The sequence below is a fragment of the Sciurus carolinensis genome, chromosome 10 (assembly GCF_902686445.1).
Source record: "Sciurus carolinensis chromosome 10, mSciCar1.2, whole genome shotgun sequence".
Taxonomy (NCBI): domain Eukaryota; kingdom Metazoa; phylum Chordata; class Mammalia; order Rodentia; family Sciuridae; genus Sciurus; species Sciurus carolinensis.
The window spans coordinates 50,659,331-50,686,814 of NC_062222.1; the positions used below are offsets into that span (position 1 = coordinate 50,659,331).

General features: G+C 36.0%; 1 protein-coding gene and 2 pseudogenes across 1 annotated transcript in view; 2 read left to right on the top strand and 1 right to left on the bottom strand.

Annotated features, from left to right (window-relative positions):
* The window catches only part of Arhgef38 (Rho guanine nucleotide exchange factor 38), a 173,446-nt gene that overhangs the window by 123,387 nt on the left and 22,575 nt on the right, over positions 1 to 27,484 (bottom strand). Inside the window, exon 2 of the mRNA XM_047567348.1 lies at positions 6,537 to 6,724. Within this exon, the coding sequence (XP_047423304.1) occupies positions 6,537 to 6,724 (188 nt within the window). The remainder of the gene's footprint in view (positions 1 to 6,536; positions 6,725 to 27,484) is intronic.
* Positions 9,122 to 10,007, top strand: LOC124994984 (60S ribosomal protein L5-like; annotated as a pseudogene).
* On the top strand, positions 12,359 to 13,780 carry LOC124994784 (bifunctional methylenetetrahydrofolate dehydrogenase/cyclohydrolase, mitochondrial-like; annotated as a pseudogene).

A 27,484-nucleotide genomic window follows, 5' to 3' on the forward strand; every position in this document is an offset into this window, starting at 1 on the left:
GTATTGGTACCAAAATAGACAGGTAGATCAATGGTACAGAATAGAGGACATGGACACAAACCCAAAGAAATACAATTTTCTCATACTAGACAAAGGTTCCAACAATATGCAATGGAGAAAAGATAGCCTCTTCAACAAATGGTGCTGGGAAAACTGGAAAAGCATATGCAATAGAATGAAATTAAACCCCTATCTCTCACCCTACACAAAACTCAACTCAAAATGGATCAAGGACCTCGGAATCAGACCAGAGACCCTGCATCTTATAGAAGAAAAAGTAGGTCCAAATCTTCAACTTGTTGGCTCAGGATCAGATTTCCTTAACAGGACACCCATAGCACAAGAAATAAAAGCAAGAATCAACAACTGGGATAGATTCAAACTTAAAAGCTTTCTCTCAGCAAAGGAAACTATCAGAAATGTGAAGAAAGAGCCTACAGAGTGGGAGAATATTTTTGCCAACCATACCTCAGATAGAGCGCTAATTTCCAGAATCTATAAAGAACTCAAAAAACTCTACACGAAGAATACAAATAATCCAATCAACAAATGGGCTAAGGAAATGAAGAGACACTTCACAGAAGAAGATGTACAAGTAATCAACAGATATATGAAAAAATGTTCAACATCCCTAGTAATAAGGGAAATGCAAATCAAAACTACCCTAAGATTTCATCTCACCCCAATTAGAATGGCGATTATCAAGAATACAAGCAACAATAGGTGTTGGCGAGGATATGGTGAAAAAGGAACACTCATACATTGCTGGTGGGGTTGCAAATTAGTGCAGCCACTCTGGAAAGCAGTGTGGAGATTCTTCCGAAAGCTTGGAATGGAAACACCATTTGACCCAGCTATCCCACTCCTTGGCCTATACCCAAAGGACTTAAAATCAGCATACTACAGAGATACAGCCACATCAATGTTCATTGCTGCTCAATTCACCATAGCCAGATTGTGGAACCAACCTAGATGCCCTTCAGTTGATGAATGGATAAAGAAACTGTGGTATATTTATACAATGGAATATTACTCCGCAATGAAGAATGATAAAATTATGGCATTTGTAGGCAAATGGTCGAAATTGGAGAATATCATGCTAAGTGAGATAAGCCAATCTCAAAAAACTAAAGGTCGAATGATCTCGCTGATAAGCGGATGAGGACATATAATGGGGGGTGGGAGGGGCTAGCATTAGGTTTAGGGTTAGGTTTAGAGTTAGGCTAAGGACAGCGGCAAGAATGAAGGAAAGAAGGACTGTGTAGAGGGAAAAGAGGGGTGGGAGGGGTGGGGGGAGGGGAAAAATAAAATAAACATCATTACCCTATGTAAATGTAAAAAAAAAAAAATAAATAAAATAAAAAGGAAAAAAAAGAATTTAGTATTGCTGGAAAAAAAAAAAAGTTTAAAGCAAAGTAGGTGAAAGATGCTATATCCCTCTTGAGATCTTAGGTACATTTGTACTATGTGAATTTTAGAAATAAAAAAATAAACCCGAATTAAAAATATGGATTTAAATTACTCTACTATTTTCAGTCACCTTTTCGTCCTTACACATAAAACCCTTATTTATCATTAAGTAGCTTTTGCTACTGCTAAAAAAAAAATGTGGAGTCTCTCCTATTGCCCTCTTTGGATAACATATAACTAGAACTTGTTAGCCCAGTGAAAATTTCACTAAATGTTGTGAATACTTTTGCTGTCCTTGCAAAATCTTTCCCAGTGCTGATGTCACTGCTGAATTTGATCATGTTTTCAGTTAGGTGAAAGCCTATTTGTGGAAAAAGCTTGAAGTTAAGATTAAGGTTTGTAATCCCGATTGTTCCTGAACAGTTATCAGTCAAAGCTGGATTTAGTCATTCATTGGTACACTGGTTCATTCACACAAGTTCACTCACATAAACCCAAAATGTGTAGTGGTTTTCTCAGTTTTCAACTTCCTTCCCCAAATCTTCACTTACATAAAATGCCATATTCTTACTGGGAGTCTAAGTTTAAGTTTACACAGAGAAAAGGCAGTGAGATTTGATGACTTCCCAATGTCTCTTCCATTCTGACATATACATGTAAAATATTTACTTATGTTGCCTGAGGTTTAACTAAGTGTGTTTTGCAGATGGTTCCCATGGTTACCTGAAAATTGTATGAGTTAATTTACATATTTTGACACTAACTGATGACAGGTAGGTAGTGCGCACAGACCTTGGTATTTAAACGATTAGGAGGGAGGTGAGGACAGGAAGAGGCAGTAAGTTAATGAACTGCTGGCGTCACTTAACTGTCTCAGCCTCATATAAATGTTTATGAGACTCATATAAGTTCCTCAGCACATATTTACTTAATCAAAGATTAAAAGCTTTAAGAGGTGGGAAAAAGGCTGATTTGACACGAGAATTCCCAGAAACCTTGAAAGATTTGCTATTGCATTAGTGGAGAGGACAAATAGACTTTTAGAATGAAACTAATTTCCACAATTGAGGAAGACAAAGAGTACCAAAACAAAGAGATGTACCAAGAGTGAAAAATCAACAAGTTATACACAACCCAAATAGAATAACATAGGAAATATAAGTTACAATTGTGAGAACTGGAATTCAGCGCAGAGGGAGCAAAAGTTGAACTTTGTCAAATAAATTGCTGTAAGTGCTACCATAATGGAAATGTTTTATTTGACATGATCTGAGTTACCTATACTGAGAATCAGATCTAACAGTTACATAGGAAACAGAAAATGAGAAAAGCAACATCAAAAAATAAAACACAAACAAAAATTAGAGAACAAAAGTGCAGATCAGCCTTGTATTCCTATTGGTAGGGCTAGTGTGACTCAACAGAGTAGCAGATGGTTTAAAATGGGCAATATTTTCAACTGAATGAACTTCTCATTCCACTGGATACAAATGTGCATTATGAAGTCAAGGGAAGGAAGCTTTTTTATTGATCACTAGCTCAACACAGGAATAAATTTTTGGCATACTGTGCTTATTTTAGTTTAGTTTAGTTTTTGTACCAGGAATTGAACTCAGGGGTACTGAGCCACTGGGCCACATCTCTAGCCCTTTTTATTTATTTTCCATTTTGAAACAGGATACTGTGCTTATCTTGAAACATGTTTCAGTCACATGCTTTTGTACATATTACATATTTCACATTTAATTTTAAAAGAGAAAGAAATACAGAATATGTAGTTAAATCTTTTAGGATCAAGAGAGAGGGTTTTTTTGTTTTTATTTTGGTAACAGATAATGGAAATGACAATGATCCAATACAGCAGGTAAAATTAATTATGCAGGAGAGAGAAAGGATACAAGCAAGAGTAAAGCCCTGGAGTAAGCCTGAGGGGATCAGATCTGCTGTCTTAGTAGAGAGGTTATCCTTCACTAGAAGCAGGAATTATTGATTTTTTGAAATAGGAAGAAGTCAGGTCAGGTAGAGATGCAGGTAGTTTGGTAGATTGGTGTTGAAAATACGTGCCTGTTCTGTATTGTGTCTACTTTCTCAATAGAGTGGTAAGAAAAAGACATTAGCTGAGAATTAGGAGAGAAAAGGGAGTGTTTGAGGTATAAGGGAAAAAATGTGAGAGAGTCCCCTTAGAAACATTACGGGGAGACCCATGTAAGAAAGTGGTTGTGGAGTTTAAGGGACTGTCTACTCCATACCTTTACACATGCAAGTGAGCCAGAAAGTGGAACCCCTCCAGGTAGGAGCTTTCAGGGGAGTAAACAGAAATGGGAAAAAGGAAGCAAGCTGGTATACAAGCAGTGATTATAGTGAATGACCCATGGACAGTAAGCCAGCTGTAGAACTGATGAATAAGGAAAAAGTACGTGGAGGTCTAGGTAGCATTAAAAACTTGTCAGAGGCAGGGGGAGATAGCACACGTCCATGATTCAGGCTGAGGCAAGGAGAATCACAGGTTCAGGACTAGCCCAAACAACTTACCAAGACCCTGTGTCAAAATTAAAAATTAAAAAGTTCTGGGGATGTAGTGTAATGATAGAGTACCCCTGGGTTCAATCCCCAGTACAAAAAAATAAATAAATAAAATTGTCAGAGACAAGATACCAGCAGGAGTGGGCTGAAAGAGAGGAGGTAAAGATTAGAGAAGAGTAAGCTTGAAATTCTGATTTGAACAGGAGGAAATTACTAGCAATGACAAGTTCTAAGGTGACCTGAAGCGAGTGGCTTGCCGCATCTATTTCCTACCACTCCAACACTTGACACGGTTCTGTTGGAGTAGAGGACTCAACACTTGACATGGTTCTGTTGAAAGATCATCCTCCCTCTTGGGGGCTATAGGTGTGGCATGTCTCCATGTGTAGTTGCTTTTTAATATTAATAATCAACATATCATTAGAAACTTATTGGAAAAACATTGGGAAGGTTTTACTGTATTAGGACACAAAATAGTACACAATAAAAATTTAGCAGTAATACATAGATAAAATATATGAAAATAAACAATTGTAGCTGTGCTTGAGTTAAAAGGAGCCTTTGATTACTTTAGTATAATAATTTTTAAATATAGATGGATAAAGAAGCATTCCTCTGAGCTTGGATGTGGGGTTTAGCCTTTGTTGCTTTCCTAGTTTTAATAGTTGATTCTAGAGATATTTTACATAATAAAAATATTTAGGTTACTCATAAATATAATTTGTGTTTTTCCTATGTTTGGTCTAATTCTTTGAGAATCAAAATAAGATTGTAGTCTGCCATTAAATGAAATAGAATAGACTAAATATTAATTATAAGTTGATTTCTTTGCCCGTTGTTAATAATAGTAAAAACACTGGAGTTCATGGTGGAGGTGGTTTCTCAGAAAATCTAGTGACGTGTTTGTTCTGAAGGTTAAAGCCTGGCAGATCATGGTGCCCTCAGTTTAGCTGGGAGACAAGATTGTTTTAGTTTAGCTGGGAGACAAGGTTGTTTTAATCTTTCTGGGAAATAAGGTTTTTTTGATCTGGGCTGTCATACAAAGCGAATGTGTACTTTGAGAAGAAGCATAGATTGTACTTTTGAAGGTTTTTCTTATTTTAAACTAATCACAAAATGATATAATTATTACTAAAGAAAAATATCTATAAAAAGGCTGGCAGAAAAAATAAAGATACAGATTCGGCCTCAGAGCACTTGGTGTCTCTGCTGTTTCTCCACCGCCTAGAATCCCCGGCCCCTGCTAGGGCTGGACCCCGGCAGTTCTGAGATGGGATTGAGATAAGGGGACAAGCATCCGAAATATAAATGTTTCTTAGCATCAATAACAGTAGAAAAACACTCACAAGTATTAAGTCATGAAAATATACAAACAACATATGGTTGCTTTACACGTGTACAAAACTACATGTGTGGTTTTGATCACTTTGTGTGGAAATGTGTGTGTATTTAAAAAAAATGATTGTTTTGAGTAGTAGAATTTATGACCATTTTTACTGTCTATTTTACATTTTCTAAACTATTTGAATTGTATATGAGAACTACTTACTACTCTAATGATTAGGCTACTGCTTCTTAGAATCTTTGCTCTTGTTCTGTCTGGAACATTGCGTTACCTCCTTCCAGTCTCTGCTCAAATGTCCCGCTTAGAAAGGCCTTCCTTTGCCACTGTTGTTGAAGTAGAAGAACCAAAATTCTGTTTTCATGCTGCATACTTTTCCCCTGCTTTGGTTTCTTAGATGTAGCATCTAATACAATTTAATTTAATTTCTTTATTGCTTATTGTCTGACTTTTCCCTTTCTGCGGTTATTGTCTGACTTTTCCCTTTCTGCGGTAGAAAGCAAATCCCACAAGGGCAGGACTTGCTTTTGCTCTCAACTGTAATGCCAGTACCAGGAACAGTGACAATTACGTAACAGGCAATTAATAAGTATTAAATGGGTGAAATAACTCTGTGTGTGTGTGTGTGTGTGTGTGTGTGTGTACTTTCATTCTGAGGTAAACATCCTTATATCTTTGTTCTAATTCCCTACAAGAAATTCCCTGAAATGGCTTTAAAGGTGATAATGATTAATTTATAAATACTTTAAGTTTTGTCTGTGGTCACTCAAACAGAAAAATTTTACTTACATTTAAGGTTAATTTCTTCATTGAATTTTACTTAAATACTCAAATTTAATCAAAATCTTAATTGGGAGGGTACGCATATTTTTCTCTTCTAAATTCATGATTACCATTGAATTAAGAACTTTGTTCCTAGCCTACTAAAAACCTATTGCTCATATTTTGTTGCCAGTTTCATGGAAATCCAAGGAAGAACACAGAAATTTCAAAATGGAAAAAAGTTGTGAATTTCCTTCCCCCTCTCATATTTTAGAATACAATTTCTGTGGCCAAAAGGAGGGACTAGAGTGTCTCCTTACTTGACACAAGAAATACAAATCTGATGTGTTCTGTGAACTTAAGACTGGAAACCAGGAAAGAGACACATCACCCACTGATACATTTGGGTGCTTCAATTTCACGTGCTGCAGATCTTTTTTAGGATGTAGAAGAGAACGTTGAAAAGTTTTTTTTTTTTAAATCTCAAATTTGCATTTACCTGTTTGTGTCTTAGGGGCTGAACCACTTCCCGAACACACAGCTCCAGATCATTGAGATAATCCTTTTCTGTCTGGATCAGCTCCTTGATGATTTTTGCTCGCTTTGCCATCATCTTCCTTCTCTGATGCTCTTCCTCTGGGGTTGGCGTCTCAGTTGCAGAACACTCAGCCTGTGGAGTCATCTTTTCTGTTAAGTACAAATATGCACAGATGAGAGACTCTGCTGAGGTTTCTTTGGCCTTCATACAAACAATGGAGGATTACTGTTAGCAAGTAAAAAGGCTTATGGTATCTATGGTGTCTTCACAGTGTGTTCCTAGGAGGATGACCTTAGCTCTCCATAAGGTCAGAATCCTACAAAACTATGAACAAGAGGAAGGTGAGAATGAACTGCTTCTAGCATTAAATGATTCACAACTGTCATGGCTTCTTTAAGATATCCAATTGTTAGAATCTTGGGCTATAAAGCTGATTTTCAGCTGGGAGATAGTGCGTTCAAAACAAAACACAAACAAACACACAAACAAAACCCCACAGTTCAGAACTTCTGGATATTTTTGCTTTTAAACTTAAGGGAAGATTTTTCATTAGTAAGTGAAACACTTTCCAATTTTGTTTGGTACCCATCATCCTCAGTGGGTAATAAAAAAAGAAATGAAAAACAATTACATATTTAGGGTCTTCTTTTTAATTTGCAATTAAAACCCATGAGGAATAAGATAAGGGTAGATTAAATGAATTTCAACTAAGACTTTTTCATGGCTCATCTTCAATACACTACTTATCTTGTTATTTCAAAATTCTTTAACTATCAAACTACCCAGCGGTTTTAATTTTAAAAAAAGTACAGTACTGAGGCTGGGGATGTGGCTCAGTGGAAGAGCTCACCTAGCATGCGCAAGACCCTGGGTTCTATTTCCAGCATGGCAGGAAAAAAAAAAAAAAAGGACAATACTGAGGAGATACTGAGATACAGGTATGATACAGGTAGCCAAGCTTTTGTGTAAAGAATTAAGAAAGCTAAATACCTCCAAAGACAAGTTTCAAAGCAATGTAAAAAATTTGGAAGACATCAACTACAGACCATGAAATCAGAAAAATCAAAGACATCAAGGCACTATGTGTGTGTGTGTGTGTGTGTGTAAATGGGTTTGCTTCCAGTTTGAGGCTTAATTTTCATCTTGGTTTCTGCAGTTGCAGAAGTCATTTTATTTCATTTAAGATCATTAAATATGATTCTAGTAGCTGATAGGGGAGACATCTTCAATGTTGACACCACTTTCTGAGAATGCAGATCTTTATAAAAGGACCTATAATAGTCTGCATAGAAAAAAAAAGTGAGAAAGTACAGATCACAATACATAAAAGTGGAAGTAAAGAGAGGTGTTCTTTTGGCTTAATCTAGAAACAAAGCTCCGACAACTGGAGAAACATGATTGTAGAGTTAGTAGTTCAATTTGAAAGAATCTACCCCAAGAATGTGAGCAGGCACTTCAAAAAGTAATGAGCCTTCCTCTTTCCCTGGGCTGCTAACTGCAGGAGTTCAGGCAAAGGCTTAATTAATTAAACATCCTTGGAGCATGCCAGAAAGTAGTTCAGACATCGAGTTGTACTAGATTGTGCTTTGGACAATCCAGACTGGCAGGTGAATATGCTTCTGGACCAATTGCCTGGTATTATTTCTTCCTTTTTAGGAAAGAAGGTAGTTTTGATAAATGGCATCTAAAAGCACATGGTTTTACAAGACTTCAGCCATTTGATGCCAAACAATAATCCACATGAGCTATATATGAGAGAGAACCCATGCAAGGAGAGAGAATGAATGGGTGGGTTGTAATACAGCCTTCACATCTTGAGCCATGTCATGAGAATTCTGGGATGCCTGCTAATTTGTACTATTTTTATTGGAAAGTTGACTAGGCCTGCCTCTCAGTGCCCTGAATTTGAAATAGCAAGTTATAAGCAGGTGTCATTATTAAGAGTTATTTTGGATATAAAAGGAGGCAAGTCACCTCATGGGGGGAGATGCAGTGAGTAGACCATGAACAGAACCATTGTGAGCCTTTACAAATTTTAAAAATTATCTATATTTAAGGTATTCAACATAATGATTTGACAAATACCTACATGGTGAAATTATTGGGTAGGGGACTGATGGGATTGATAGAATTCTGTACTCCTGGGATATATGAAATAATGCATCAAAAGAGTTTGCACCAATAGAGTTTGCAAATCAGTACAGTGAGTGTCCAATTATTACCTAACATTACTTTAAAAATAAAAGGACATATTGAAGGACACTGTTCTTATCAGTGCTTTTCCAAGTTATAAACATTTTATACTTTATAAAAATAATCTATCAATTATTTAAGAGCTTAACAAGGTTCTTTCTTGATCTGTGGCAAATAAATATCCCTAAAACACACATTCTCAGATTCTTTTGATCTAAATTCAGATTTAATTACTATGTCAATTTAACTTATTTCACAGACATTACAGCTGCTGCACCTTAAAACGTACCACATCAAATTTGTTAAATTAAAAACTACTTAGGAGGTCTGTGTGGAGTTTTGGACCCAGATCTCTGTTTCACAGGATGGTCTTTGTTAAAGTTGTAAAGAATAAGGCCTACTTTGGAGGTATGAAGTGAAATTTAGAAGAACACAAGGGGGCAAACTGATTACTATGCTCAGAAATGCTTGGTGATCCAGGACAAAAAAAGTACAACACACCCAAATACAGGATGATAGTTCATGTAACTGACAGAGAAATCATTTGCCAGATTGCTTATGCCTGTCTAGAAGGGGATCTGAAAGTCTGTGCAGCATACACACGTGAACTACCGAAATATAGTGTGCAAGCTGGCCTGACAAATACTGCAGCATATTGCTGGCCTGCTGCTGGCCCACAGGCTTCTCAATAGGTTTGGTATGGACAAGATCTATGAAGGTCAAGTGGAGGTGACTGGAGATGAATACAATGTATAAGTATTGATGGTTAACCTGGTGCCTTCACCTGCTATTTGGATGCAGGCCTTGCAAGAACTGCAACAGGTAATAAAGTTTTGGATGCCCTGAAGGGAGCTGTGGATGGAGGCTTGTCTACTCCTCACATACCAAAGAATTCCCTGGTTACAGTTCTGAAAGCCAGGAGTTCAATGCAGAAGTACATCAGAAGCACATCATGGGTCAGAATGTTGCAGATTATGTGTTATCTAATGGAAGAAGATGAAGATGCTTACAAGGAACAATTCTTTCAGTATATAGAGGACAATGTTACCCCTAACATGGAGGAGATGTATAAGAAAGCTCATTCTGCTATATAAGATAATCCAGTCTATGAGAGGAAGCCCAAGAAAGAAGTTAAAGAGGTGGAACTGTCCTAAAATGTCCCTTGCCCAGAAGAAAGATTGGGTAGCTCAAAAGAAAACAAGCTTCCTCAGAGCCTGGGAACCAACTGCTGAGAACTAAACCAAACAACAGGTTTTCTATGAAGTTTTTTTCAGATAAAGATAAAAAACTTATTAAACAAGTAGCTAAAAAACATTTAATAGAAAAATTACTTAAGTTTTCTAATATTGCCCAGCAACTTATTCAGCACCATGGTGGGGGGAGGGCAAGGTAGTTGAAATAAAGTGTCAGTCAATATACTCAACTTCAGAAATTTCTGCTTTAGGTGTAAAAACCTCGGGGCATTCCAAGTTGAGCAACCTTATGAGATATCTGTGTTTGCTCTTTTGACTCATGTTTATTGCAGGAACAGACTTGACTTGCATCATTTTATGGTCAGATATCTAAACACTTTTTATATTTGCATTTCTTAAATCAGCAAACATGTGTAATGCACTGTGGACACCATGTTCTGTTTTTATAAGATTCTAGATCCTTCTCTGCCTCTAAAACTTTTTTTAAATCTTTTAACTACACTAAGTTTTACATATAAAGATAGCTGTAACTCTAACACATGTCACCCAAATCTTCATTCAGCTATGACAATCTTTTATTTCTGGAAAAAGAGAAAGAGAAGCACAGTATTTAGGAAAGAAGAAAAAGTAGAGTTTTAGCAATGCATATTGCTTCCAGTAATTTCCAGTAGTTGGAAGAGACTATATTGAAACCAAAGGGAAACTAAGAGTAAAAGGCTATTTAAGTTGTTTGAACCAGCTGGACATGGTGGCACACACCTGTAATCCCAGCAGCTTGGGAGGCTGAGGCTGGAGGCTGGTAAGTTCAAAGTCAGTCTTAGCAATTTAGTGAGGTCCTAAGCAACTCAGTGAGTCCCTGTCTCTAAATAAAAAACAAAAAGAACTGGGGATGTGGCTCAGTGATTAAGCACCCCTGGATTCAATCTCTGTATCAAAAATAAATTGTTAAACCAACCTAGATGCCCTTCAATTGATGAATGGATAAAGAAACTGGTATATTTATACAATGGAATATTACTCAGCCATAAAGAATAATAAAATCATGGCATTTGCAGGCAAATGGATGCAGTTGGAGAATATCATGCTAAGTGAGATAAGCCAATCTCAAAAAACCAAAACCAAAGGACAAATGATCTCACTGATAAGCAGATGATGACACATATAGGGGGTAGGAAGGGAGCAAGAATGGAGGAAGGAGGGACTCTATAGAGGAATAAGAGGGGTGGGAGGGGTGGGGGGAAGAAAAAAACAACAGAATGAATCAAATACCATTACCCTATGTAAATGTATGATTACACAAATGGTATGCCTTTACTTCATGTACAAACAGAGAAACAAGATGTATCCCATTTGTTTACAATAAAAATGAATTAAAAAAATAAATAAATTGTTAGAACCAAAATAATCCATTGTGTGTGAAAATAGTACCATATCTCTCACTTCTCTTTGCCCACCCTCTCTTTCTTTCACCCTAAGACTTTATCTTTCTAGCAGTGGAGATAAATTTTCTCTTTTCATTGGAAATAAGTGGAGATTGCTAGCCAGAGAAGTTCATGTTATTGAAGGTTGCCGTGGTTGGGAAAAAATAGATGTAAGATGAGATCTGCAGGTGCGGTGGTGCATGACTTGTAGTCCCAGCGGCTTGGGAGGCTGAGACAGGAAGATCGCCAGTGCAAAACAAGCCTCAGCAACAGCAAGGCACTAAGCAACTCAGTAAGACCCTGTCTCTAAATAAAATAGAAAACAGGGCTGGGGATATGGCTTAGAGGTTGAGTACTCCTGAGTTCAATCCCCAGCACTCCCACCCCCCAAAGAAGAGATCTGCCATTCATAGGAGAGATAATGTGGTGGGCAAAATAGTTACCCCCCAGAGCTCTTATCACAGAGACCGAATTAAAAAAGCAGCAATATGCTGAAGTTGCTTAGGATCTTTAAAACAATGCAAGTGTTAAATATTTCCATGGGCATAGAAATGATAGGGCTCCATTTTCTACACAGGGCCCAAATTACAAAGGTTCAAGTTAACAAATTTTTGATTTTACTATTGTGCAAAAGGATACCCATTCACCCCTTCTGGTTTTCACTTTCAGTACATTATTCAATAAATTACATGAGGTATTCACACTTCAGTGTTCAATAAGGTTTCCTGTTATTCTTCCTAACTATAGGTTAATATAAGAGCTCTGAGAATATTTACTTATGCTAGGCTAAGCTATAATGTTCTGGAAGTTGGGTGCATTAATAGCATATTCCTCTTATGATACTTTCATTTCATAATGAGTTTATTGGAAATGTAGCCCATCATAAATTAAGGAGCACATCTGTATTCTAAAAGTTTTCTACCACTGAAGGCAAACAATTACTCCCTGGTTTTAAAATAGCCAGCTTTCAAGAAAAATGCATGATTCTAAAGTGGTCAGACAGCTTTTTTTCAGATGGGAGAGGAAGAGGAAAAGAAAGAAAAGAAGTGGCTTAAGGAGGAAAGTCAGAATACGGCTGGGGTTTGGAACTCGGAGCAGCTTGCTTGGGTTGGTTACTCACATGAAGAGGCTCCTGGTCTTTTAGAGAAAATAAAAAGTACCTAGAGCTAAAGGAGTGGTGAGGAAGGACTGGAGACAGCCTTAGCAACTTAGTGAGGCCCTGTCTCAAAATAAAAAATAAAAAGAACTGACAGGTTTTGCTTAGGATTGATTGTATCCTCTTTTTGCATTGTTGTTATTGTCAATTGGGCTCCTGCTATCTGGGGATGGATTTACGAAGAGGAGATTGCTTGCTTTATTTTTTGAATTGTAAAATAATCTATGTTTGTAATAAGTGTATTATAGAGGATAAGTATAAAGACTTTGGAATCAAACCATATGGATTCGAACTCCAACTCTTTCATTTATTAGATCTTTTTACCTTGGACTAGATATGTAACTCTTTATATACCAATTTCCTCATCTGTAAATTAAGAATAATTCTAGTAAAACTTTAAAAAGTGGCTTTGAAGATTAAATGAATTAACATTTATTAAAGTCACTACTGACACTGGCGATGGCTACTCTGGCCCACGCAAAGCTGCCACCGCCGCCGCCACCATCCCTTCCACCTGACCGCACTTCCGAATCAACAGTGAGACAAATTTGAAATCGGCTTCAATTTCAGAGGAAGAGCTGTTGAATTTAACCAATAATCTAAATAATAACGAAAATGTGGATGGGCTCCTCTTTCACCTGCCTCTCCCAGAGCACAGTGATGAGAGAAAGATCTGCTGTGCTGTTCCTCCAGATGAGGATCTTGATGGCTTACATGTCATTAATGTAGAGCGGATGTGTTTGGACCAATACTCCCTGTTGCCTGCTACCCCCATGGGGTGTGTGGGAACTAATTAAGCAAACTGGTATTACAACCCTACGGAAGAATGTGGTTGTGGCTGAAAGATCAAAAAATGTTGGAATACCCATTGTGATGTGACTAGACAGAGACAGGGCTGATGAAGGACCTGGAGGTAATGCCACCATTACAATATCTTATTCATACACTCCCAAAGAACAATTGAAGAAACACACAGTTCTGGCAGATATTGTTATGTCTGCTTCAGGCTTTTAAAATCTGATCACAGCAGAAATGATCAAGGATAGAGCAGCTGTTATTGACATGGGAATAAACAAAATTCAGGATCCTATAACTGCTAAACCCAAGTTGGTTGCAGACTTTGAAGGAGTTGGGAAGAAAGTCAGTTATATCACTCCTGTCCCTGGGGGTGTTGGTCCCGTGACAGTGGCAATGAGGATGAAGAATACCATTATTTTGCAAAAAAAAAAAAAAAATTGCTGAAGTCTAAAGAACTTGGAGTAGCCACCAATTAATTGTTGTGTCTACTGTGCCATGAACAGCACTTCAAGCCAGTCCAGGAAGCAATGAAGCAGGCACTGGAAATGAAAAATTTTTAATTTATTCTGCTGAAGTGGTTTAAAATGATGCTTTGCATTTATTGAAAGCTTAAATGGGTAGGTGTGTGCACATGTCAAGCCACTTTGGTCAACACTTTGCCTTTTCTAGGTTTGCATTTCCAAGTGCTATTGCAATAAGAGTTGATACTCATTTTAGGTTCCAAGCCTTTTGCGCTCAACTGGTCAAACCAAAGGGGGAAAAATGTTGTTAGAGAAAATTAGGGGAAAGGAAGAAATGGTAATAGAGTGGAGAAAAAAAATCACCTTAATTTTTGTATATATTGATCAATAACCAAATTAATCCCGAGAAAACTGAATAGAATGGGAAAAAAGTAAAACTACATTTTATTGTCTTTCTTTCTTTTTTTCTTTCTTTCTTTCTTTCTTTTTTCTCTTGCCTTAGCTGTTAGGGAAATGTGTCTGTTGTTCCATTAGTTATTACCCTCATTTTGCATACATTAGCCTTTAGTGAGCTCTTCCCATTGTAGTTTTCTAGGATTGAAAGGTTTGTTTCATAAGGTATTCATAGTTAGCCTTTTTGTTATATCCATTTTGCTTATATCCTTAAACTTCATTTTTCGGTTTTTGTATTGTTAGTGGGTATCTGTATGATTTCTTTGGTATATCTTGAAGCCTATTTTTGAAAAAGAAAACTTGGGCTTGATAATTATTGGGCAGTTGGTGTAACTATGCAACTTTTCCACCAAAGAATTGTCACAGCTGCCTGGTTTTCTGTCAGCCTTCCTGAGAGCTTCAGTTAATATTAAATTTAGACTTTCTGATGAAAAGGTTTTTTGTTATTGTTATTGTTGTTGTTGTTATTGTTTTGTTTTTTAAAGAAAGGGTTTTTTTTTTTTTAAATAAAACGTATTTGTCTGGTGTGGGAAAAAACATTTATTAAATTCTTACAAAAGTGCCTTCCATTATAGGATATATCATGATGTTTGCTACTATGATTAGCAACTCTATTTATTAGTGGTAATGTATTTTTCACTTTTTTTTTAGTTGTTTCATGGACTAATGTACAACCATCCCCAAATATTTTTATGCACACAAAAACATAATTATAACTGTTTTATTTTTAACAATAGGCTTATACACATATTTTTATATGACTCACTTTTTTTCTTTTGCCGTTAGCAGTATATAGTAGGAATCTATTTTGCAAGTGTGTGCATGTCTTTACTTTTTATCATAGCAGTATAGTTGTGTAAGACACTGCTATTTCCTGATTTACATCTATTCTCCCATTTGTTTTTTCATGAATGGAACCCTGAATAGATAAGAATACTTGTAAGACTCTTTTTAAATTAAGAGCACAAAGAAGAAGTCCACTCTGGAAAAAGAGTAGGAAAGGAAATAAACTCAGTAAAAAGTGCTTCAAAGGGAGAAACATAAATAACAAAAATCTCCCTCAGCTGTGGCTCTGGGTGATAACAGAAGACAAAAAAAAAAAAAAAAAAAAAAAAAAAAAAAAATTCTCATAATAATTTGGGAACGCTGACAGGCTCTCATGAGTTTGGGATCTGAATGCATTGGACATGTAGCAAATAGTTATTGGTAGTCTACCAGGAACTCAAAACTGAACTAGGAGCTGCAAAGACAGAAGTTTGAGAACATCGAGAAACAAATCCTTTTCCTCATGAAGCTTAACTTCTAGTGGGAGAAGAAAAACATGCAAGATTGAAATAAGTTATTTTGTATATTAGAAGGTGGTAAGTGGCATGGGGAACGTGGAGCAATGAGGGCTCCTAAGAAATCCCCAGAAGGTATGTAATTTTAAACAAGATTCCAGGGAGGGTCTGAAATAAGCCACGACTAAAAAGGTGAAGGAAAGTGATCAATGAAAAATTGTTCATAGTCGAAGATCTGGTATTGTGATACCTCCTGCTTCACTCTTCCTGCTCAGGATTGCTTTGGCTATTCTAGGTCTCTTATTATTCCAAATGAATTTCATGATTGATTTTTCTATTTCTATGAGGTACATCATTGGTATTTTAATTGGAATTGCATCGAATCTGTAAAGTGCTTTTGGTAGTATGGCCATTTTGACAATATTTATTCGGACTATCCAAGAACTTGGGAGATCTTTTCATTTTTCTAAGGTTTTCTTTAATTTCTTTCTTTAGTGTTCTGTAGTTTTCATTGAAGAGGTCTTTTACCTCTTTTATTAGATTGATTACCAAGTATTTTATTTTTTGAGGCTATTGTGAATGGGGTAGTTTTCCTAGCTATCCCACTCTTTGACCTATACCCAAAGGATTTAAAATCAGCATACTACAGTGACACAGCCACATCAATGTTTACAGGAGCTCAATTCATGATAGCTAGATTGTGGAACCAACCTAGATGCCCTTCAATAGATGAATGGATAAAGAAACTGTGGTAAACTGTGGTATACACAATGGAATATTATTCAGTCATAAAGAAGAATAAAATTATGGCATTTTCAGGTAAATGGATGGAGTTGGAGAATATCCTGCTAAGTGAAATAAGCCAAACCCCAAAAACCAAAGCCAAATGATTTCTCTGATAAGTGAATGATGATACATAATGGGGAGGGGGTAAGGGAAGAACAGAGGAAGGATGGATTGTGAAGAGGAAAATGAGGGGTGGAGAGGGGGCAGGAGGAAGGAAAGATAATTGAATGAGATTAACATCATTACCCTATATACATGTATGATTACACAAATGGTGTCACTGTACTTTGTGTACAACCAGAGAAATGAGAATTGTACCCCATGTGTATACAATGAATCAAAATAATAATAAAAAATGTTCATCATTTCTAGCAAATAGATAAATGCAAATCAAAACTACACTGAGATTTCACCTCACTCTAGTCATAATGACAATTATCAAGAATATAAGCATCGATAAATGTTGGTGAGGATGTAGGGGAAAAGGTACACTCATACATTGCTGGTGGGACTGAAAATTAGTGCAAACATTATGGAAAGCAGTATGGAGATTCCTCAGAAAATTTGGAATGGAACCACTATTTGACCCAGCTATCTCATTCCTAAGTTTATACCCAAAGGACTTAAAATCAGCATATTACAGTGACACGGCCACATCAATGTTTATAGCACCTCGATTTACAATAGCTAAACTATGGGACAAACCTAGGTACCCTTTAAGAGATGAATGGATAAGGAAATTGTGCTATATATATACAATGGACTATTTTTCAACCTTAAAGAAGAATGAAATTATGCATTTGCAGTAAATGGATGGAACTGGAAAATATTATGCTAAGTTAAATGAACCAATCCCAAAGAACCAAAGGCTGAATGTTCTCTGATATGCAGATGCTAATTCACAATGGGGGAGGGGCTAGGGAAGAATAGAGGTACTTTGGATTGGACAGAGGGGAGTGAAAGGAGGGGAGGGGTCATGGGGGTAGGAATGATAGTAGAATGAATCGGATATTATTACCCTTTGTGCATTTATGATTACATGACCTGTGTAATTTCATATCATGTACAATCAGAAGAATGAGAAGTTATACTCCATTTATGTATGATGTGTCAAAATGCATTCTACTGTCATGTATAACTAATTAGAACAAATAAAAATAATTTTAAAAACAGGTGAAGGAGAGAGTCATTCTGTACTTGGATTAATGGTTTTCAGCAGAAGAACCAGTCAGTGGGCAGTCTAAGATGAGAATGTGTGTGTCTATTCAAGGATCAGGAAAGAGGCCAGTGTGGCTGAAGGGAAATGGCCAGGCAGGAGGTAGTAGGGAAGAGATGAGAGAACTGGAAGAAAGGACACTTGGAAGATATTTTGGGGCCTTTTAAGCATTTTAAACATTTAAATATCTTTGCAGTATTTCAGAAAAGATAAAGGCATTAGCAAAACTTAGATGTTTTGAAATTAAGGATGCATATTAAAATTTCAAGGTCAACATTAAAATAACATAAATATGATGTAGAATTTCAAAACCTGTAGAGACTAAATGGAAAGAGAAGATGGGGGAAGTGATTCAAAAAAGAAAGGAGAAAATAGAAAGAGAGGAACAAATAATATAAGGCAGTGGGTCAAAACATATGAGTAATATTAAAACAAATAGCTAGATTATAGAATTTTTCAAAAGAACTTTATGCTGTTTATAATATAAAAAACTTATGCCTATAGAAAGATTGAAAGTAAAAAAACAGAACACTTTCCTGTGTACACATATGAATATACCACAGTGAATCTCACCTACGTGCACATCCACAGGAAATTAATCTAAAAAATAAAAACCTATGGGTGAATGGCAGAAGGATCAATAGAGGGAGGGGTGCAGCGGGTGGGAGGGTGGAGGGAAGGAGAAGTACTGGGGACTAAATTAGAACAAGATATATTCCATGCTTGTATAATTATGTCAAAATAGATTCTACTGTCACATATAAAGAGAACCAATAAAATACAGAGCAAATTCTAATTAAAAGGAAGATAGGTAACTTTATGTTAGACAAAATAGATTTCAAGGCAAAAATAGGAATGGGCACTGCATGGTGATGAAATGTTCTATACATCAGGAGGAGGTGAAAATTCTAGTTCTGTGTGTAACATGGTTTCCAAATCTGTTAAGCAAAAAGTGAAAAAGTTGCATGTTGAATTTGATGAATTTTGGTAATTGTGGTATTTTAAATGTAACTTTTTCCATAAATGATAAACTGTTAGGACAGAAAATATTTACATTTAATAACCAGATATTGCACATTCATTTTAAGGACACATGTAACCCTGATAAAATACACCATATTCTAAATCATAAAATTTCAAAGAACAGTAAATAAGAACCATAATTGTGATACAGCTAAGTTAGAAATACGTAAAAATAAAGCAATGGTCCATTTGTTTTGGAAATAAAATAAAACTTGTAAATTTCTAATGGGTTATAGAAGACACTACCCCCCCAAAAAATAGAAAATGTTCATTTTAAAGATAAGGAAGATATTACATATCAAAACATGTAGAATATAGTTAAAGCACTGATTACACAAATTTAAGGAAACTTAAATTCATGTATAAGAAAAATTAGTGATTTAAGAATCTAACCAAAGAAGTAAGAAATGAAAATTTCAATAATCCTAAAGAAAATAGAAGAAAGGAAATTAAAAATAAAACTAAGTGAGATTAAAAAGAACTTTAACATGGATTCCAAATAATTCCTACAGGAAGGTATATTGAAAGGAACAAGAGCTCAGCAAACAAACAAAACAAAAAACAAAAAAAGAAAGAAAGAAAGAAAAGAAAAGAAAACCCTAAAACACGCAAGTTTGCATGGTATCATGAATCTGATGGGGAAAGAAAAAAGCACACTTACACAATTATATTCACAAAGTTTTAAGATATTAGAATTATTAGAGATATAAAAAGTATATGTAAGTACATTTAAATATCTAAAAAAAGAATAATTTGAAATTAAAAGCAAGAAACAGAAAATTATAAATGACAAAGCAGATTTTAAAAGAATGATATATAATTTCAAAAAATAAAACTCATAGTAATTAAAACTTAAAGTTGCATGGTATAAAAAATTCAATGTGAGGGTAAAAAGTAAATTATACAAAGTTGAAGAGATGAATCAAGGCAATGGAATTATATGGAATGAAACAGAGAAGTGTAAAATATATGTGAGATTAAGAGATATCAAAAGATTAAATGAGAAGTCAAAACAGTTGTTGGAGTTCCAGAGGGTAGAAAAGAAGATGTACAGAGGCTGTATTGGAAATGCTAATAGCTGAAAACAAGACACTAATTCTCATAGTGAGAAATTATAAATGAATTACAAACAAGATACTTAAAATTAGAAATGATACCTAGATAAAGAATTTTGAAGGTTAAATAATACTAAATAAATAGAAGATCTTAAAAGTACTCAGAGCTAGGCTGGGTGGTACACACCTATAACCCCTTGTGACTCAAGAGGCTGAGGCAGGAGGTTTGCAAGTTCAAAGCCAACCTCAGCACTTTAGTAATGCCATAAGAAACTTAGTGAGACCTGTCTTTAAATAAAAATATTAAAAAGGGCTGGACATGTGGCTTAGTAGTTAAGTACTCTTGAGCTCAATACCTGGTATTAAGAAAAAAAAAACTTGGGAAAAAAAGGCAAAGACAAATTTTCTATAAAGAAATGACAAAGAGATTGATGACCAACTTCACAACAGTACTGACAGAAGTTAGAAAAGAGTAGAATAATACTTTTAGAGAGCTGAGAGAAAATTAGTCACCTTAGAATTGTTTTCCTAGCAGATTCTCTCAAATATGACAGCAAAGTTTTTGAAAAATAAGATGTTATTTTACCACCAAAAGATCCTCATTAAGATATAGATCCAATACGGTGGACTAGAGGAAGTCTGCATTACTTATTGCTCTGTCACTGGAGATTCAAGTTGAGGAAATACCTTTTCTCTGCAAGGCATTGGCTGCCCACCAATCCCCTGCTGTTTACCCCCTATTCATCCATTGCGATCACTGTCTACTAGCATATTGCCTGCCTTTTGAACACAGATTGCTCTCTGGTTACCACCCATCATCCACCATTTGCCCACTTGCCCACCTCTTGAAGCCCATTGCCCACCTTTCACCTACCCATCACCTGCCACCCAAGGTCCACTCACGAATTGACCACTGTTAGCCTGCAGACTGTCAGCAGACTGCCCACTGCTCATTGCTGCCTGGAAGTTCATTGTCACAGTACCCACAGGTTTGGTTACACATAACCACCACCATCTTGGGACACTGGCCAGGGCCTGGAGATATATTGGGGTACCTGCAAGTCTGGTTGCACTTGAGGTCTTTCTGTTGGGTGTGCTATTGGCCACCATCTGGCTGCCTCTTTGCAGGGTTGCTCCTTTGTGTGAGCACATCCCTGGTGGTCTCTGTACAAGTTGAAAGGGCACTGAGTTCTTGGGACTGCAGCAAGGTAGAGCCTGGGGAAGCTGAAACCCAGGTCCATCAGACCACAGCTGAATTTGCATGGGCCAGTCTGGGCATCAGTGGAAAGTTGGGAGAGTAGTGGCAGTGCCCTGGGGGGAGCACAGTTTAGAGAAAATGGAGAAAGCAAGACTCTCTCCAGCTCATGAATCCTGAAGTTTGCAGGAATGGAAGGGGCTGGCTACAATGAATGTAAAGACTGTAAGAGGGTATAAGAGCATCTTGGTACCGGCTAGCCCACCCAATAAGTCTGGCACCCACGGAACTGGAGCTAACATCAAACTTCAGAAACCCCCACCTATTGGAGAAGGGAAGCTGAGAAAATTTCTGAAGCCAACAGAAGCAATCATTTAATTTTCCATTGAGACGTTCCTTTTTTTGGCCTTCTCTCTCACATTTCTACTATCTTTGAATCCAAATATTATTCATGTATCAATTTATTGAGGAATGAAATGTCTGGCTAGTATATTACAGTATTACAGTTTTGTTGTATATTCTTATATTTTTACTTTTTAAAAAAATCTGTGTATATTTTTCAGTCACCTATCTGTCTCTCTGGATTCTCTTTCTCACTTCCCCCATACCTACAGTCAACCTCTATTAATTCCTCTCTCACTTTTACCATAAATTTTTACCTCTATCTTCTTTCCTCCCTCAAAAACATCACATCTTACACCACTTTTGTTCCCTCATTGTCCATCATTTGAAATGGTAAACCCTTTTAGCAAACTTACTCTTTCTATTGTTGACAATAATTGAACACATCATTTCTGTTTATTATTACAAAACTGTAGATGCCTTAATATAAGTCATTTGGTTTAAGGTGGCATATTGTTTGCATTGGGCACTGTTAATAATGATCTCCCCCTTAGAGGAGAGGTACTAGAAGTCCTTAGGAACACTATAAGATTACAGGGTAGAATGTACTGCCTCTGATCCATACCTCTAGATGAGAAGACACACAAACAACATGATAAAACAATGAACAAAACACCTCAAACAAACCAAGATGTTCCAGCATTAGAGTCCATAGACAACACAGTAGAAGAAATGTCAGAGAAGGAATTTAGAAAATACATAGTTATATTGATCTTCAAAATAAAGGATGGTATTAGAGAGAAAATATAGGAAGTGAAAATCATTTCAATAAAGAGGCAGAGATCATAAAAATAAAGCAGAAATCTGCAAAATGAAGGAAACAATAAATCAAATTAAAAACTTGATAGAAAGTATCACCAACAGACTAGACCACTTAGAAGAGAGAACCTCAGACAATGAAGACAAAATATATACTCTTGAAAATAAAGCCAACTGCACAGAGAAGATGGTAAGAAATCATGAACAGAACTTCCAAGAAATATGGGATAACATGAAAAGACCAAATTAAAGATTTATCAGAATATATGAAGGTGTGGGGATACAAACCAAAGGAATACACAGTCTTTTTAGTCACATAATATCAGAAAACTTCCCAAATCTAAAGAATGAAATGAAAAACCAACTACAAGAGGCTTACAGGACACCAAATGTACAAAATTACAGCAGAGCCACACAAAGGCACATTATAATGAGAATGACTAACATACAGAATAAGGATAGAAATTTAAAGACTGTGAGAGAAAAAAATTAAATACATAAAGGGGGGAACCATTTCAGATTTCAGCTGATTTCTTAACTCAGATCCTCAATGCCAGGAGGTCCTGGAAGAACATATATCAAGCTCTGAAAGAAAATGGATGCCAACTGAAAATTTTATATCCAGCAAAATTAAGCTTCAGATTTGAAGATGAAATAAAAACCTTCCATGATAAACAAAAGTTAAAAGAATTCAAACTAGAAAGCCTGCACCACAGAACATTCTTAGCAAAATATTCCATGAGGAGGAAATGAAAAAAAAAAAAAAAAAAAGAAAAGAAAAGAAAAAAGAAAGAAAACCAGCAAAGGAAGGAATTACACTAGAGGAAAGGCCAATCAAATGAGAAACTAAGTCAAGTTAAAAAGCAAAAATAAACCAAAATGACTGTGAATACAAATTATATCTCAATAATAATCCTGAATGTTAATGGTCTAAACTCATCAATCAAAAGACATAGACTGGCAGATTGGATTTTTTTTAAAAAAAAAAAAGACCAACAATATGTTGTCTTCAAGAGACTCACCTCCTAGGAAAAGACATCCACAGACTGACAGTGAAAGTATGGGAAAAACATATCACTCGTATGAACCATGTAAACAAGCAGGGTTTCCATCCTCACTTCAGACAAAGAGGACTTCAAACCAAAGTTAGTCAGAAAGGATAAAGAAGGATATGTCATACTGCTTAAGAGAATCATATATCAACAAGACATAACAATCATAAATATATATGTCCCAAACAATGGAGCATCGAACAAACCCTTCTTGATTTCAAGAATCAAATAGAGCACAACACAATAATACTAGGTGATTTTAACACACCTCTCTCACCACTGGATAGATGTTCCAAGCAAAAATTAATCAAAGAACTATAGAAGTAAATAATACAATCAATGATTTAAACTTAGCCGACATAGAGTATTTCATCCATCACCAAGTGAATACTTTCTTCTCAGCAGCATATGGATCCTTCTCTAAAATAGACATATGTTATGCCACAAAGCAACTCTCAGCAAGCACACACACACAAAAAAAATACAAATACTACCCTGCATTCTAATAGGTCATAATGGAATGAAACTAGAAATCAACAATAAAATAAAAAATAGAAGCTACTTCAACACCTAAATAGCATGCTAAATAGCATGCTATTGAATGATGCATGGATAGCAGAAGAAATTAGGTAGGAAATAAAAAAATACTTAGAGGTAAATGAGAACACTGATACAACATAGCAAAACCTCTGGGACAATATGAAGGCAGTGCTAAGAGGAAAGTTCATTGCATTGAGCTCATACATTAAAAGAACAAAAAGTCAACAAATAAATGACCTAACATTACATTTCAAAGCCCTATTTAAAGAAAAATAAATCCACACCAAAATCAGTAAAAGACAGAAAATAATAAAAATCAGAGCTGGAATAAATGAAATTGAAACAAAAGAAACAACTCAAAAAAATTGACAAAACAAAAAATTGGTTCTTTTAAAAAAAATAATAAAATTGATAAACCCTTAGCTACAGTAGTGAAGAGAAAGAGAGAGAATACTCAAATTTCTGAAATTCGTGATGAAAAGGGAAATATCAAAATGGACACTACTGAAATACAGAAGGTACTTATAAACTATTTTGAAAATTTATACTCAAATAAGATAGAAAATCTTGAAGACATTGACAAATTTCTAGAAGCATACTATTTACCCGAACTGAAGCAGGAAGACATACACAATTTAAACAGATGAAATTCAAGTAATGAAATAGAAGATGCCATCAAGGGCCTACCAACCAAGAAAAGCCCAGGACCAGATGGATTCTCAGTTGAGTTCTACAAGACCTTCAAAGAAGAATTAACACTAATATTCCTCAAATTGTTTCATGAAATAGAAAAGGAGGGAACCCTTCCAAACTCATTCTATGAGGCTAGTATCACCCTGATACCAAAATCAGACAAAGACACATCAAAGTAAGAAAACTTCAGACCAATATCCCTGATGAACATAGAGGCGAAAATTATTAACAAAATTCTGTGAATCATATTAAAAAAATATTAAAAAGATAGCACACCACAATCAAGTGGGGTTCATTCCAGGAACGCAAGGTTGGTTCACCATGCAGAAATCAATAAACAAAATTCATCACATCAATAGACTTAAAGATGAAAAGTATTTGTTTATCTCAATAGAAGCAGAAAAAGCATTTGACAAAATATAGTACCACTTCATGTTGAAAACACTAGAAAAACTAGGGATAGTAGGAACATATCTCAACATTGTAAAGACTATTTATGCTAAGCCCCAGGCCAACATCATTCTAAATGGACAAAAATTGAAAGAATTCCCTCTAAAACCTGGAACAAGACAGGGATTTCCTCTTTCACCACTTCTATTCAACATTGTCCTTGAAACTCTAGCCAGAGCAATCAGACAAATGAAAGAAATGAAAGGGATACAAATAGGAGAAGAAGAACTCAAACTATCACTATTTGCCAATGACATGATTCTATATTACGAAGATTCAAAATATTCCACCAGAAAACTTCTAGAACTAATAAATGAATTCAGCAAAGTAGCAGGATATAAAATCAATACCCATAAATCAAATGCATTCCTATACATTAGCAATGAATCCACCCACCCCATTCACAATAGCCTCAAAAAAATAAAATACTTAGGAATCAATCCAACAAAAGAGATGAAAGCCCTCTATGATGAAAACTACAGAACACTAAAGAAAGAAATTGAAGAAGACCTTAGAAGATGGAAAGATCTCCCATGCTCATTCCCAGGCAGAATTAATATTATGAAAATGACCATACTACCAAAAGCGTTATACAGATTTAATGCAATTCCTATTAAAATCCCAATGACATTCTTCATAGATCTAGGAAAAGCAATCATGAAATTCATTTGGAAAAATAAGATACCTAGAATAGCCAAAGCAATCCTTAGCAAGAAGAGTGAAGCAGGAGGAATCACAATATCAGACCTTAAACTATACTACAGAGCAATAGTAACAAAAATGGCATGGTGTTAGCACCAAAATAGACATGTAGAACAATGGTACAAAATTGAAGACACAGCAATGAACCCACAAAAATACAGTTATCTCATACTAGACAAACATGTCAAAGATATGTTTGGTGAAAAGATAGCCAATTCAAAAAATGGTGCTGGGAAAACTGGAAATTCATATTTGACAAAATGAAATTAAACCTCTATCTCTTACCCAGTACAAAAATCAACTCAAAGTAGATCAAAGACAGGCACTAGAACAGAGACCCTGCACCTAACAGAAGAAAAAGTAGGCCCAAATCTTAATCATGTTGGCTTAGGACCTGACTTCCTTAACAAGACTCCTAAAGTGCAAAAAGTAAAATCAAGAATTGATAAATGGGATGGATCAAACTAAAAAGCTTCTTTTCAGCAAAGTAAATAATCAATAATGTGAAGAGAGTCTACAGAGTGGGAAAAAATCTTTACCACACATACCTCAGATAGAGCACTAATCTCCAGGATATATAAAGAACTCAAAAAACTTAACAGCAAAAAAAAAAAAAAAAAAAAAAAAAAAAAAACTGAACAGTCACTCCTCAGAATAATAAATACAATCGATCAACAAACATAAGAACAAATGTTCATCATCTCTAGCAATTAGAGAAGTGAAAATTAAAACTACTCTAAGATTTCTTCTCACTCCAATCAGAATGGCAATTATCAAGAATACAAGCAATAATAAGTGTTGGTGAGGATGTGGGGGGGAAAAGGTACATTCATACATTGCTGGTGGGACTCCAAATTGGAGCAACCACTATGGAAAGCAATTTGGAGATTCCTTAGAAAACTTGAAATGGAAACATTTGACCCAGTTTTCCCTCTCCTTAATTTATCCTACAGTGATGCAGCCACGTCAATATTTATAGCAGCTCAATTCACAAAAGCTAAACTACGGAACCAACCTAGGTGCACTTCAACAGATGAATGGATAAAGAAAATGTGGTACATATACACAACGGAATATTATTCAGCCTTAAAGAAGAATGAAATTATGGCATTTGCAGGTAAATGGGTGGAATTGGAGAATATCATGCTAAGCGAAATAAGCCAATCCCCAAAAAACAAAGTCTGAATGTTTTCTCTGATAACTGGATGCTGATCCATAGTGCGTGGGTTGGGGGTAAGGGAAGAATGAAGGAACTTTAGATTGTGCAGAGAAGAGTGAGGGGAGGGGTGAGACAGTGGGGATGGGAAGGATGATGGAATGAGACAGACATTATTACTCTATATACATGTATGATTACACTACTGATGTGACTCAGCACCATGTACAGCCAGAGGAATAAGACATTATGCTCCATTTGTATACAATGTGTCAAAATGCATTCTACTGTCAAGTATAACCAATTAGAACTAATAAAAAATTACAAAAAAGATCCTCATTAAGAAAATTTCAAAAGGATGTATGCTCACTCAGAGGGTATAACAGTTAATTTGAATTGTCAACTTGATTGGATTAAGAGATGCTGATGATTAAGAGGCTTCTGGCGTGTCAATGAGGGAGTATCTAGGAATGATTGGAATGTGGGATAGTGAACTAAAGTGGAGACCCTCCCTAAGGGTGGGCAGCACCACCCAATAGGATGGTGACTTGGATAGAATAAAAGTTGGAAGAACAAGGAAGCAGATCCAGATGCAAACTCTACTCTTCCTTACTGGGTTCTTGATTGCTGCTTTGATCGCCTGAGGATATCGGACTCATTTCTTCACTCTTCCAAAGTGGACTCTGCCAGTGATTCTCCATGTAGTTTCCAGAAACCTTGGTCTTGGACTAGGGTAGCAATGTTGATCCTTCTTGTTCTGGGGCTTCCACCTCTTGAACTGCACAGCTGCTTGTTCTTCCAGCTCTCTAGCCTGCTGACGGCCACTATGGACTATCCAGCTTGTGGTCCTGTAGGTCAATCTAATAATTCCCTTTTATAATCATATCTCCTGTTGATTCTGTTCCTCTAGAGAACCCTGACTAAT